The sequence below is a fragment of the Cinclus cinclus genome, chromosome 2, assembly GCF_963662255.1.
Source record: "Cinclus cinclus chromosome 2, bCinCin1.1, whole genome shotgun sequence".
NCBI classification, from domain to species: Eukaryota; Metazoa; Chordata; class Aves; order Passeriformes; family Cinclidae; genus Cinclus; species Cinclus cinclus.
Genome location: NC_085047.1, coordinates 11,233,979 through 11,248,228, shown reverse-complemented (window position 1 = coordinate 11,248,228; position 14,250 = coordinate 11,233,979). Strand labels below are relative to the sequence as shown.

The following is a 14,250-nucleotide window of genomic DNA, read 5'->3' as shown; positions in this document are numbered from 1 at the left end:
TGCAAAAGTTCAGAGGCTTTGCTCCCATATGGATCAGAATGAAACAAGAAATGCGGAACCACGCAGCAATGTTCTGCTGATTCTTGGATATAATGAAAGATGCTCTTTAGGAGTTGGAAGTGTTTCCAGTTAATAACTTACCCACCGAGACCAGGACCTCAAAAAATCTTCAAGGACACAATACATAAAAAACCCTTGGATCTCAAGCACATAAAAAATAATTGTTTCACTTGAATCACTCCCCTTTGGAATTCTACCTACTGCATTTTGCTAAAAGATCACTTTAGGCAAGAGCATTTTCGTATCTGTATTATTGTCCTCCCCAGAAAAGAGAAATGGAAAGATGCAGCCATTTTCCTCTCACTGCCAAGACTGATACTTACTTTTCCTGCATTCTTATAGACTCAGACCTAGAATAGATTTTTTTTAAAACATGCATTTATGTTGGAAATGCTGTACAGATGAGGTGACTCATTGCAGACCTAGAGTGGTGCATTGTTCCATCGAAATTCTTTACCTTGTGCTTATATAAGGCCTCCCACAGAGATCTGGACTCACTGGAGATTGAGAGAAGGAAACATGACAAAACGAAGAATACAGGCAGCAACCACTGTCTCCCTTTATGAACCTTTATGTTTGTTGGACAGTATCCAGCTGTCTCCTGTGTGCTACTGGTGGTGTTCAGTTCCTTTCAGGAGCTGCAGTCTTCACAGGAGTGGCCTAAGAATAACCTGAAAGATACTTAATGCAGATATTACGAAATGTTGGTATGTTAATGTCTGAACACAAAGCATATGCTTCTGATTCTGCTCATACTTCAGGTTTTCTCGAGCAAACCTGTTCCCTGCAGTAAAGCTCAGACTGTCCACAAAGCAACAGTGACTCACTAGCAGAAGTCAAGTTTTGGGTGTCTGGTGTGATTCCAAATATCCCACATCTAAGAAGTACAGACTGACTCCATCCATCCTCCTCATTTGTTCAGCTCAATTCTGCTGCTGTTCATGGTTTTCTGCTAGGCTGAGGCTGACAGGCCTGCTATGGCAGCGTGAACTAGAAACAACAGGATTCTTGATACTACCAAGATACCATTTCAAGTAAAGCAATAGGACTGAAATGAAGATAAATGTTTGGGAGAGATTAAAAAAAAATAAAAAAAGGAAAGTAACTAAAAAAAGTCAAGCTCAGGATGTTTTTCACTATGAAGCAACATCTGGAAAAACCTCCACCTTTTACTTGATAGTACACGGAACTTCGTAAATGAATTCTGGTTAAATTTCCTTAACCTTTTGTGTTATATTAACTGAAAAAAACCCCGATAAAACCCTTCATAATCCCTATGCTGAAGAGACCATACCTCCTTACATAATTCAGTTACAGATTATCAGGTAGCCAAAGGGACTGTGTGCTTTACTACCTTACAGCTACTTGTAGAAGTTTTGTGCTGGGCATTGTGAATCCAAGCTATCAACTGACTTACTGCAGTGAGGAAAGCAAGGCTTTAAAGACAAAAATAATGTAACTATTAATGCTTTCACATTAACATAATCATTAATGATTTCACTGACGGTTTAAACTCAAATATTTAAAATAGATTAAAATAGCAAAATGCACGTATATTTATTTCTGCTCTTCTACCTTCTCAATTCAACTCAAAAATTTGTCTTTGCAAAGGAATATACATTTATCTTCGGTACTACAAACTTCAATGGATTATTTTCATACTTTCAGAAACTGAGTACAAAACTACCCGAACCAAAAACCAAGTCTCATCCTTCCTTTCTTCCTTTTAATTTAAATATCTTAGGCGTTCTTCCCAAATGAAATAATTTATTTCTCTTTTTACCTTAGAAAGAGTGCCTTTCCCCATGTGTCTGTTGTGAAAGATTAAACAGATGAGGGTAACTGGCTCCTTTGGGGTAAGGGGAGAGATTTCCTTAAAAGCTTCCACAAATGCTCGAAATCAAAACCTGTTAGCCATAATGAAATAAAGCTACTCTTTCACATCTAATTCTTTGTACTATTATTAAAAAAGTAGGCAGTCTGATCTGTTCAAAGCCTTGTTTAAAAATACAGTGCTAAGTAGGCATATTCTTGAGTTTCAAATCTAAGTGGAACAGGTGCAAAATGTAAAAGCTTTTAAATCACATCCTCTCCCATGTCATAGCAAGCATACCCTTTTTCTTTAAGAGGGGTATTTCACACATTGACAGTCTCAGACCTAAAATAATGCTCCTGTGCAGTATTTCACTTGTAAAAGGTCAATTATTTTTTTAAAGCCTTTGATAGAATAAATGGGTGGTTTAAAAAAGCGTCAAGTACTGCAATACTGAAAAGAGGAGTGGAGAACAGCACTGAACAGATTTTGAATTGAAGGCCACAAGCTATTCCCTGTACATTGTGATCCAGTGTCTCTCCAGAGTGAACAAATTCTCAGATTGGTATGTGCTAAGACTGACCTTTGCTTTTGCATAAGAGATGCCCATATTTCTGCCCACTGCATTTCTAGGTGGTCTGAATTTCATCACTCCTTCCCTTTCCTCTGTGGCCTTTTATTAGCAGATATTCAAACACCACTTGCAAGCCTGTAAGGAAAAGTTGTGTCGCTCCAATAAAAACATACAAATAAATATTCACATATTTTACTCATCTAACACAAAACATTCTCTAAAAAGAGAAGAAATCAAATAGTGTCAGGTAACAGGATTACCTAAGAACGCATTAAATCTCTTTTTCCACAAAATAATTAAGTTCTTCATTAAAACCAGACAGTATTTCAGTTCTATAAAACAAGCCCAATAGATGTGTTCTTTTACTTCCAACAGAAATTTAATTAGGATAAAAAAAAAGATTGAGATATTTTGTTGCAACAATAGCAACCCATTTCAAGTAAAGAATTAAAATTAAGATTTTATTTCTGGTCACTTACATTACTCAAATACCAATTCAAAATGGATTAATCCTTAAGCTTCATAAATTCAGTTTTTTAAAACCTTTATTTTCTCTACTTAAATCAATTTTTAGAAGTTTTGTTTAGATGGTGTAATATATTTATACTGAAAATACTTTACATTTTTTAACTTCAATTTTTCTCTTAGAAGGAAGGTGCCATTATTGTTTTGCTTCAGAAGCCAGTCCATACTATTAGAAAAGACTTGGCATGGCCATTCACACGCACACTAAAGTGCTCAGGTGCAGTATCATACAGACCAGTGAAGAATATACAAAACACCATTGTGTATAATACTGTGACAGTTTTCAATATATTCACATACAGTAATCGCTGAGTACCTGAAAGGAAACTGGCCATAAATCCTGAAGAACCTTATCTATAAAATTGAGTAACCCATCAATATACTGTATCTCTTCTAAAAATACCCGTATTTTACAATAATATACAAGGTATCTGCTTGCAAACACAGAAGTAGCCATAAATAAAACTTTATTCTTTCTTTTCATTTACAAGCTACCAAGTACCATGTATTTACACAGCACTGGACACTTAAAAGTAGTTGCAGTCACAAAATGATCCAGACAGCTGTTGATAAAGTAAAGGATCTTATTAAGGTAAAAGCAAAGTAATACTGTAACAGATAAATGGCAAAAAAAGCGGTTTTGCCATCATGATCAGACTTGCATGTTGCATCAATTGTGGTTGAAACGACTGAGCGCCATGCGATTCTCAGCTTTAATCGTTTGCAGTCTGGCTAAAGTTTGTACAGTCATTTCTCTTCTGCAGTTATTAAAATAAAAAAGTTAAAAACTATAGCAGCAACAAGCAAACCCTGTGACAGGAAGGCAAGGTTTAAGAACTAAACAAGTTTATACAATGTGCTTAGGAAGGTCTGCAGAATTTATCTCCCATCGGCTGGAGTTCGACTGAGTGACAACATGATTCGGGCGTATCTTTCACACAGTTCATGTGTGGAGTAGGAGGGTAACTTTGGCGGGTCATTGAAACCTTTAATCTCTGTAGAACAATCTAGCAGTTTTGGCAGGAAATCTGTCAGTTTTTCTTGCAAGTTGGCTGCAAATCAAACCAGAAAAACAAACATAAGCATTTATGTCCATTTATGTAGAATTGTTCTTTTTCTGCCCAATGTTGAATTTTTTTTTTTTTTGATTAGTTGGTAGAAGAGGAGGAGTTTCATTTGGAATAATTCAGATTCTTTAGACCTACCAGCAATAACTAGGGCATATCAATTCCTAGTAAGGTGTTGATATAAATTCCCCTTTAGATGGTCTAACAGCACAAATATTTTTCCATTCATAGAGCACGTTTCCTTTACAGTCTGATACCCAGGGCATAATTTTTAATTTAAATGTGTACAGGATTATTCAAAACTCAGGGTAGCTCAAAAAAGGCACAGGCACATTACCAAAGTACAGGTTTAATTCCCGACACTGAAAATAACATACTTATAAAAAAGGTGCAAAAGGGCCTATTCCCTTAATAATAAATGACTTACGTTCCATTTCTTGTCCAAGATAGGAACACCAGCGGTTTCTCATATCTTCCACAGCAACAATATCTTTCTCTTCCATTTCATCCACAAGTAGTAATGGCAAACACGGGACAATAAGCTCGTTCATTATGATCAGGCCATTGTTTACTTCCTGATCATCTCCTGATTCAAACAGTGCTGCAGCATGTTCATTTAGTTTCTTCAGAAACCACCACAAAAAAGGAAAGCCTTTAAGTACACAGCATTTCAGTCTACCATGAATCATTATCAGTTTGTTTTAAAGCACAGTCTTCCTACAGAACTACCTGGCAATTTGTATTAACCACAGCTGTGTTTTATCATTTACTCCATGATGCATATGCTCTACTAATCCACCTGAACTTGTGCAGTTCCTCAAGCCACTTAATTTCATACCTGCCAATTCCAATTTTGCAGCTATTTTTTTAAGACTGAGATTCTATCACCTGCTTTTATTTTTTCACTATTGTTAAAAGTGACATAACAAGACAAAAATACCTTGTTTCAGGCAGGGCATCATTGCTGATGCCTTTCCCAATATTTGTCTCTGTCAAACCATGGCAGCAGGATGAGTCTGCTCACCAACACTGTCAGCCACTGCTCCCAACTAGCCCAGACATGATGGCACTGAGCCCACTATAATCATAAAGAAGGTGACTGGCTATTAAAAAAAAAAAAGGGGGGGGGGTAAAAGTTTTGTTTTTTACTTTTGCTTTTTTCCCCCCTTACAAGCCTCAGTATTGAATTGCTTAATGCAGGGAGGTTTTGGGTTTGTTGCACGTGACAGCAATGCTTTTCTGTTAATTTTATTAGAGCTATGCAGCAAACAGCATTTTGACACACATAGTTGCCCCTTCACTTACTAGCAAACACTCTCGTCTGTAGTGAGATATCAGCTCTTCGTCGTGCCCTCTGTACGGGCCTTTGGACAAGAGTTCTTTGTTATTCTGGTAAGCATAGATAAGGTACAGCAAGGCTTCCATGTAACTGAAGTGAAGAAACAAAAGTATTAGGTGCAACATCCACATACCGCCTGCTTCAAGGTAACTACTGTGTTCCTCAAAGGACAGGTAACTCCATTTGCTGGATGGCAAGTACACCCCTCCCCAGCAATCTCTTAATAATTTATTTTTAAACCATACAATGTTGTCTTCGACACACATTAGAACAAATTATTTTATTATTCGGTTATATCATTATACATGAAGTCTGATCCAAAGCTCACTGAAATCAGTGGGTATAATTTCACTCACTTAACCAGCTTTAAATTAGCCTTGAGTATCCATGAAAACTTAATTTTTCCTGACTGCATTTATGTCATTATTGGGTTTGAGCTTCCGTTGCCATAAATATCCTGATAGTGTTCTACATCTCAGCAAATAAGATTTAAAACTGTCACCTTATTTCTAAAAGAAAAAACTGTGAATATTTAAGCTTCACTAACTGCAAGTTCTTCGAAGTTACTTGATATCTAATGTGATGGAAGAAGCCATCACAGCATTTCAAAAGCAGAAGTGCTGTTAGACTGTTGATATTTCTGTCTTTAATGTGAATGCAGAAGATGAATGCAAGGCTAATTGGTAGAGAAGGAATAAGAGAGCACCCAAGAACCTGTCAGTTAATAATTGACAGAGAACCCTTCACACACAGATGAACAATCTCTTGTGAACACCTCAAATGGTTAATTCTCTGATTTACAAAGACCCAGTTATGACAGACAAGTACTGAAAGCAGTTCCAGTAGTTACCTTAAAAATAGGCAGTTTGATATCTCATTTTTATTCAAATTAAAAAAAAAAATCTAGGAGGAAGAATTTCCTAAGGGAGTGGTTATAGGAACATGAAATTGTGCACTCCCTCTTAATGAGTGTACAAGCTCATGCGTTTCAAGTTGAAACTACCAAAATCAAACTACCAAGCTACTGAAAAAAGGTAAAAATTATGTGCACACACAGAGTGTACCCGAACACAAGTCAAGAGTTTCCTGAAGTCAAAAACTCCAGATGTAAAGTAAAATCTCCCAATGAAACAATATAGAAATAAGGGAAAGGGCTACTTGAAGTCCATTTTTCCTAGCCATGAAAACTCTTCATACCGCTGGTCACCGATAAAACTGACCAGACAGCTGAAAACTTAGTGTAGGAGGAAAGGGGAAGAAAAGATGATTACACAAACTGAAACTGCTGGTTATAAAGCCAGAGGAGGAGGACCTTCTTCTGTTCTTAGTGCAGTTATTTGTGAAACTGCAGGTTGAAGCTAGAGTGTCAACAGCTCTGTTGATGCAAATTAAAACTCAGTGGTGGTAGTGTCCGTATTTCCAGTCATCCTCTTCTTGCTCCTTCCCTCACTCGTGTGACCCTTTCCGGAAACAAATGTGATACCATTTAACACCAAGCTAAGTTATTTTAGATTATCATGACTGTTTATCCAAGCTCAGACTCCTTATAAATCTTGAGTCTGAGGAGTGGGACTCCAGTAAAATTAGCAAACAGATCCACAGAACCATAAGGTGGCCTGGGTTGGAAAGGAACCTTGAAGGTCATTTGGTTCCAACTCCTGTGCCATGGGCAGAAACACCTTCGCTAGACCAGGTTGCTCAGAGCCCAATCCAGCCTGGCCTCAAACACCTCCAGGGATGGAAGCTTCTCAGGACAACCTGTTCCAGTGGTTCACCACTCTGACTGTAAATAATTTCTTCCTGATAACTAATCCAAACCTCCTCTCTGTCAGTTTGAAGCCATTCCCCCTTGTCCTGTCACTCCATGCTCTTGTAAAATGTCTCTCTCTATCCTTCTTGTAGGCTCCTTTCAGATACTCAAAGGTTGCTTTCAGGTTTCCATGCAACCTTCCCTTCCTACAGGTTGAACAGTCCCAACTTTCTCATGCTGACTTTATCGGGCAGGTGCTCCATCCCTCTGATCCCCTCGGTGCCTCCTCTGTGCTGGCTCCAGCAGGTCCCTGTCCTTGCTGTGCTGGGAGCCCAGAGCTGGATGCAGCCCTGCAGGTGGGGTCTCAGCAGAGCGGGGCAGAGGGGCAGAATCCCACATGGCTTTGGATGCAGCCCAGGACACGTGGTTGGTTTTCTGCCTTCTCAACAGCTGAACTGCACATAAGCTCAAAACATGTTTAGCCTAAGCCTAAAATCACTGAAGCTGCTTACAAAATTCTGGAGCTCACTAGGTCGAGGATTTGGAAAAGACACAAAAACACAGAATGGCAAAATTTCAGCACTGCTTTGAAAAAGGCATTTCAGTCAAAACTGAAAAGCAAGAAACTTAAAAGGCAACTGCTGAAGCTTACAGTATGGTCACTTTTAAGTTACTGCCACAAGAGTGAGCTGCAGGCAAAACTCCTACCCAAGGCTCATTAGCTGGCTGGGTTCACCTCAGCCAGAGCAGTTTACTACTCCACACTACAGTAAGAGGAGATCTGCCTGAAAGACTCCTGAATTCTCCACCTGCAATGAAAAGTGGGCCTTGTCACACACCATCAAGGGATCACAAGTGACCACTGAAAGCAGGCATGAAAAAGATAAACCAAACTACTTTAATGTTGATTTTTGCGTTTGTTCAACACATTACAACTAAAGAAATAAATATTGTTTGAATAACGGTCAACTTTTGGCTCCATCAAGAGCTGCTTGGTTATCACTCAGTGTTACTGAAGCTAAGAAAAGTTTGTCAACAGAGAGGTGGGTTTGCAGGGAAAAAAAAGGCATTTAAACAGTCCTACTCATGAAGATCATATTTCTATTATGAAAGTCTATCCTTTCCTGAATATTTTAAAAGTTATATTTTTATGGTTTTAGTGTCAAATGAACTGACAAGGATCAGTGAGCAGTTTAGTCTCGTTTCCAGAATAAGGATGGTACCATTGCTCTCTCAAGTGTGCAAGGCAGCAACCTCAGTAAACCTGAGTCCTTTGGGAACCTGAAGCTGAAATACAGGTATGTATTTGCACAAGATGCCTGCGGAGCAGGTCACTGGACACCCAGATTTCATTCATCCACTGACTATAGTCCTGCTGTCTTTGTATCAAACACTTCATTAAGCACTTCTGAAATTGTACCTTTTATTTCTGACCTATATTAGAGTGTAAGATTGGTGATAATAGGCTTGTTTTGTAAATTATGAAGATGTCTTCCAACAAACACCTCACCCTAATTTGCAAGTCATTATAAATAATGGAGAACTTTGTTTAGCACATAGCAGAAACCTGTGCTTCCCTCTCTCCTCCATGGCATAACCAGAATGTTATGGCAAGAAGGAATTTATTGAAAACATTGGTATTTTACAATTGAAGGTGCCACTCTGGAGTCCCATTTCCAAGGAACTGAAAGATGTTTCACCCCTGCCTGCAATCTTAGAGACTGCATGAAGGGGTTCGACATTTTTGCCTCTTTAAGGAATGAAGCAACACCAGGGTGTTTGTTTTTCAAATAAGCCAGGCAATCTTCTGATTAACCTTTGTACACAAAGCTTAAGACCAACAGTGTAGTATATTTCAATTTAGATTACTAGTAAATGTTGTTTATTTACTGTTTATTACATGGTGGCAACCCAAAGGCAACCCAGGACTCTGGGCTCACTGTGTTAGCCAGTATAAAGAGGTATCACTCACAAAGGCAAAGCTGCGTCTTTGGCAATCAATCTTCCTGTATTGTTTGGGGCCTTTCTTTTTTGGGAAGATACAAGATGAGAAATACAGAGCAATTTACTACACAACAGAGACAAAGAATTAAATTTGACTCCTGCTATAGATTTCTCTACTTATTGTTTTGTACATGAAAAATCAGTGATTGACTCCATTTATACTTAATCACCATTCTTGTTGCATGCGTAGATCAGAATAAATTTGAGCTGTTTTGAATTAAGTACATAAATGTCACCCATTTTATACAGCCACAATTTCTGACTTGGTTCAGAAAGAGAAGGGAATGAATCACCATGGAGTTAAGGACAATCAGCTACAACTATGACAGCTATGCATGATAGTTTTTCTCAAATCTGTTCTGTTTTCCTGACCTTTAGAACCCACCATAGGTGGAGTTTTGGCTCAGACTAATGCAGAAAGCAAACCCACTTCAGTGGGAAGACCCAGTCAAAAAGCAGGAAAGACATGGACTTGACTAATTGTGTCTGCTTATGAAAGCAAATAAATGTATGTGCACAGGTGGTGCCAGAGAAGGAGGACTTTCATGGCTGAGTGATACCCAGAGCACTTAAGAATAGAAGAGAAGAAAGAATAGGGGTGCATGTGGAGGGTGCTCTGAAAAGAACCCATGGCTTGGTAAGAGACTTGGAAATGGGAATTAAGAATAGGAAGATGCAAGACTGAAAACGTAAGTAGACTGAATAAAGGCTTATCTGAGATGAAGAATACATTAAACACTTCTTAAAAAACAGCTTTACTTATCAATATTACATTTTGCCTTCACATTGTTCTACTGCATTTGAGTTCTATACTACCACTTACCTCTTCTTTTGGAAAAACTCCAATCCTACCATGAGAAACATGGTTGTTTCCCTGAAATGTCTATAGTCTTGATGCCATCTCTGCATGTAAGAAAGGGTAAATAGAACTTCATCCACAGAAATTAAACATAATTTATTTTTTTTAAACACACACCCCCCTCCACTTAAATTTAGTGTCCAACAGTAACAGTAAGTACTAAGGACCAGCAGGCTTGCTTATGTAGAAAGTCCACCTGAATCCATCCTCCCTCAATAAAAAGAAAATTCTTTAATGTCTAAAACACTTCTAGATGAGCTTATTCTTACAAAACATGTTACCATTTGAAAGGAACACAAAGCATCTTAGAAGAACCACAGGTGAAATTACATGAGATCTTGTTTTTTCTTCCCTGCTCAGAAAGTGTTGAAAAGCTTTTTCATATGCCAGATATTAAGCTTAATTTTCAATAGAAGAATGACATAGAAAAAGCCTGAACATGGGAAGTTCTCAAAAAAAAAAACCCAAATGCAACTCAGATGAGATGTTAGTGCAAGAGCAGAACATTTATTTTATTGCATCACCATTCATACCAAGTAACTCCTGGATCACTTTACAGGTAAATGCTCCAGGTGAGAAAGTACCTTTCTCTACAGAGGGTTAACTGCTGACTTTCAATTATTCAATAAAGATAAAATAGGGGTCAGCACACTATAAGACACAGCTACTAGCAGACTCAACAGAAAGAGCTTGAGAAAGCATCCATAAAATGCCAACTCACTATACTGGACTAGCACAATCTATGGAGAAACCCCCAAATACCTATTGCAGGAGCTAGGAAGTGACACTTTTCTGCAGAGAAACAGAAGATACCCCCAGTTCCCAGTCTTACAGCTAAGTCCAGAATTGTTTGTTCTCTCTGTGAAGCATCATTCAGAAAATGGTAAAAGCCTGCACAGCCATGAAAATGCAACTAAAATGCCACTCTGAGGCTCCTTCCCTATTAGTAACCAGGGAGGCACACTGTAATGCAGTAGCATCTACTGTAGGTCCTAAACCTGGTAATGAGAAGTGGCAATTAAAATATTTTTCATTGGATTTATGAGGAAAAGATTACTCCCATTATCCTCTTGTTCAAGTTGTTTGGACCTACCAGCACAGTAAGGAGCTATAGGTAGTGCACTGGAATCTGCCCAGGACATAAATACCCACTGTTAAGAGGTTTTAATGAACAGTATTACTCAGACTTGAAACTGATGCTGGAAAGTCAGCTACAGGGTTAGCTTTAAATGTGAGAAATTATTTTAGCAACTATTAGTCACGATTACTTAATTCAAGATTCACTCTCACTTTCCCTACAAGTTTTTCTAAACAGCACAGGAGGAAAAATTAAATGCATAAGCTGGTTATGCATGGTCTCAGCAAAGAAAAGAATCTGCTGCTCATAAGAAAATGGGAATGGCTGCAGAGACAAGTGGAGGAAAAGCACAAATGGGACTGTGCCTGCTAAGCTCATCTGAGGCACAAACCACTCTCCTCCTTCCCTGCCAGCTGTGTCTGCCTACAGAAAGCCATGTGGCTCATGTGGTGATAAATTACAAAATATTGTTAGTGACGTCAAGACTCATTAACAAAATAAGGACAAATTTCAACCTGGCACTTATTTATGGCTCAAACACTGGAATTACAGATGTGGAAAAAACAGCTTTAGCTCAAGAGCAGCCTTTGGACAAATGAGGGGTCTTTAAATGAACAGCCAGTCTTAGCTCCTCAGTCTGAGACAAGAGGAAATTTGTGAAGACAATTCAGCCTTATTGATAACTCTTTCACATTACAACTTCATTTAAAGCATGAGAAATACTGACCTCATATTCCTCCATGTTTACTTCATCTGGCTTTATCATTTCAAGTTTGGCCTGAGCAACCTTCATTATGTTACGGCACCTTATAAAAAAGCAATAAAAAAATATAATTAAATATTACTGGAAATTCAGAGGATGTTATCCTTACAAAGACAGGAGCTTCAAATAGTATGAGCTACAGCTTTATGCAAACCAATATGAAAATTCTGTGGAAAATGTACATTTTATTATGCATGGTATAATCAGCAGGAGAGGGCATACTTTTGAAGTATGTGTGATGGAGGCCTGTGCTATTTAAAGGATTATTTCTTTTATTTTGCTAAATTACCACATTGATCATTCTTCCTTTTAATTTTAAATTTCATTAGTTTGAAGCTTACTGACAACTACTTTGAAGAAGTTTAGATTATTCCTTACACAGAAGTCAGACAGTTTTCTAACTATTAATGTACCTGTTTATATAAGTAGATGGAATTTTGAAGAGAGACATTGTCTTGCTCTCAAGGCAGTCACTCACCCAGTTGGAAAGGATTTGCCCTCTACTGCTGGTAGTGAGGAAACACGGTGAAAGAAAGTGGAGAAATCTATGTCCACAATTATGAACAACACTGAGCATTTCTACTTATTTTAGATGAGTAGAAACTCAACTTCTTGATAACTCCTTTAACAGGGATTTTTATAAAGATAATCTGTTCTGCAAAGTAAACTTGCAAGCTTTTACTAGGAGATAAAGCCAAACACACCAGCCAAATATGAAGGGGTTGTTTCCACACATAAGAAAACATGAATGAACACCGGAAATGAGATGTGCAGATCTTATTACCTTTCATCAAAACTGAGATTGTGATCTCCAAACTGCTCCAGTAATGTTCTCTCAATTATCTTCTTTGGTGCCTGGTTTTGGATGAAGTAAACAACTGCATGACGCAAACGATAATCACATTCAGGTGGTGGATCTTCCTGAGCTAATTTTAGCAGACGTGTGTATTCCAATTTAATTGCCTATGTAATCAAGAAAAAAAGATATTATTCCTTATGGCTTTTAACTCAAACACCACAGACACAGGATACTTTATGTGTCATGGCTTTTTGCCTATAAAAATTTTTAACAGTTCCACAGACCACCCTTCTAAGAAGTCTAAACTATGTTTTTAAAAAGAAAACAAACAAAATCACTGATAAATTGTCAAGTTGGTACTTTCTCTCACCAGTTAAGCTTGACAAAATCCCAAGTAAACCTTCCCTTCAAAAGTAGTTCCAATCCTGTGCTATGTCTCCCTGAGAGGAGATTTATCCAATCCTTAGAGAGGTTTCTTTAAGCCCAAGACAAGCATAAAATCCCAGACAGTTGACCTTAAGAAATTTTCTGAAGTCTCATAAGGTAAAAAGGTACCTCTAATATATGGTTAAATTCAAAGACATGAATAAAAAATATCCTACAGAAAGTTTAGTGAACATGAATGATTTGGAAAACACCAGAGGGGGAACGAAAAATGTCTTTCAATGAAAAATGAATTGTAGGATTTCTGAAGAAAAAAATAATTCAATATGAAGAGTATTGCCCTATATGACAGGATGCAGCCCTCACTAAATATTTTAGAGAAATTTTAGAGGTCATCAGAATAATTTATTTTTCCAGCTTTGCCAGCACATTAGGTTTTAATGAACATCATCTGATACGTTCATTCGATTTTATACACTGAAACTATACATCATGAACAGGAACAACAAGAAAAATAATTAGAAAAATGGTGACAAATGTTAACACACATTCCATAAATTGCCTCTGAAAACAGGGAGATGACCAGATGGTTTCCTAACACACTAGCAAAGTTTCAATACAATGTATGCACAAAATAAAGCACTAAGGCAGTCACCAAAAACCCCCTGTTCAGTATTTCAAATGCCTTTATGCTGTAACAGCAGACAATCAGAACTATCAGTAACTATCAGAAATTTGGGCTCCCATCTTCTGCTAAATTCACATTTTGTTTCAGTACTAAACATACAGGGTAATAATCATGCAGGTTTAAACACAGAGCATGTGGAGACTTTTAAAACTTAGGAGAATGTTCTGCATCAATATTGTTAAATACTCATGAATTGCATTACAATTAAAAAGGATGCTGAGACAACATTATAAATGCCAAAAGCCACAGAGTTTCTATTATCCTACATCAGAAGTTCTACCATTAGAAGGTCAACATGGCTACCAATTAAACCTTGCTTACTAAGAAAGTAAAAATAAACTGCTACTAGACTTTTTTCTTCATATAATGACTTATAAGTAGGAAAATAATTTTATTACTTCTATAATAATTTTTAAAATGATGTGGTATTCTACATATTCAGAAAATGAAAAAAAAATATTTCTCTACACAGAAAAAGGGACAGTAGAAATATTATATGCTTTGATTTTTATCAATGAGGATATTATATAAAGACTTTAAAGGGAAC

At 37.5% G+C, this 14,250-nt stretch overlaps 1 protein-coding gene across 4 annotated transcripts in view; it reads right to left on the bottom strand.

Moving 5' to 3' along the window:
• Window positions 1–3,836: 3,836 nt before the first annotated feature.
• USP25 (ubiquitin specific peptidase 25) overlaps window positions 3,837–14,250 on the bottom strand; it is a 33,880-nt gene continuing 23,466 nt past the window's right edge. For all 4 annotated transcript variants that reach the window (XM_062511592.1, XM_062511611.1, XM_062511600.1 and 1 more), the window contains 6 exons: window positions 12,617–12,795; window positions 11,797–11,875; window positions 9,956–10,035; window positions 5,345–5,468; window positions 4,467–4,662; window positions 3,837–4,024 (listed from right to left, as the gene is read on the bottom strand). In XM_062511592.1, coding sequence (XP_062367576.1) covers window positions 3,852–4,024; window positions 4,467–4,662; window positions 5,345–5,468; window positions 9,956–10,035; window positions 11,797–11,875; window positions 12,617–12,795 — 831 coding nt within the window. In that variant the 3' untranslated portion in view covers window positions 3,837–3,851. The remainder of the gene's footprint in view (window positions 4,025–4,466; window positions 4,663–5,344; window positions 5,469–9,955; window positions 10,036–11,796; window positions 11,876–12,616; window positions 12,796–14,250) is intronic.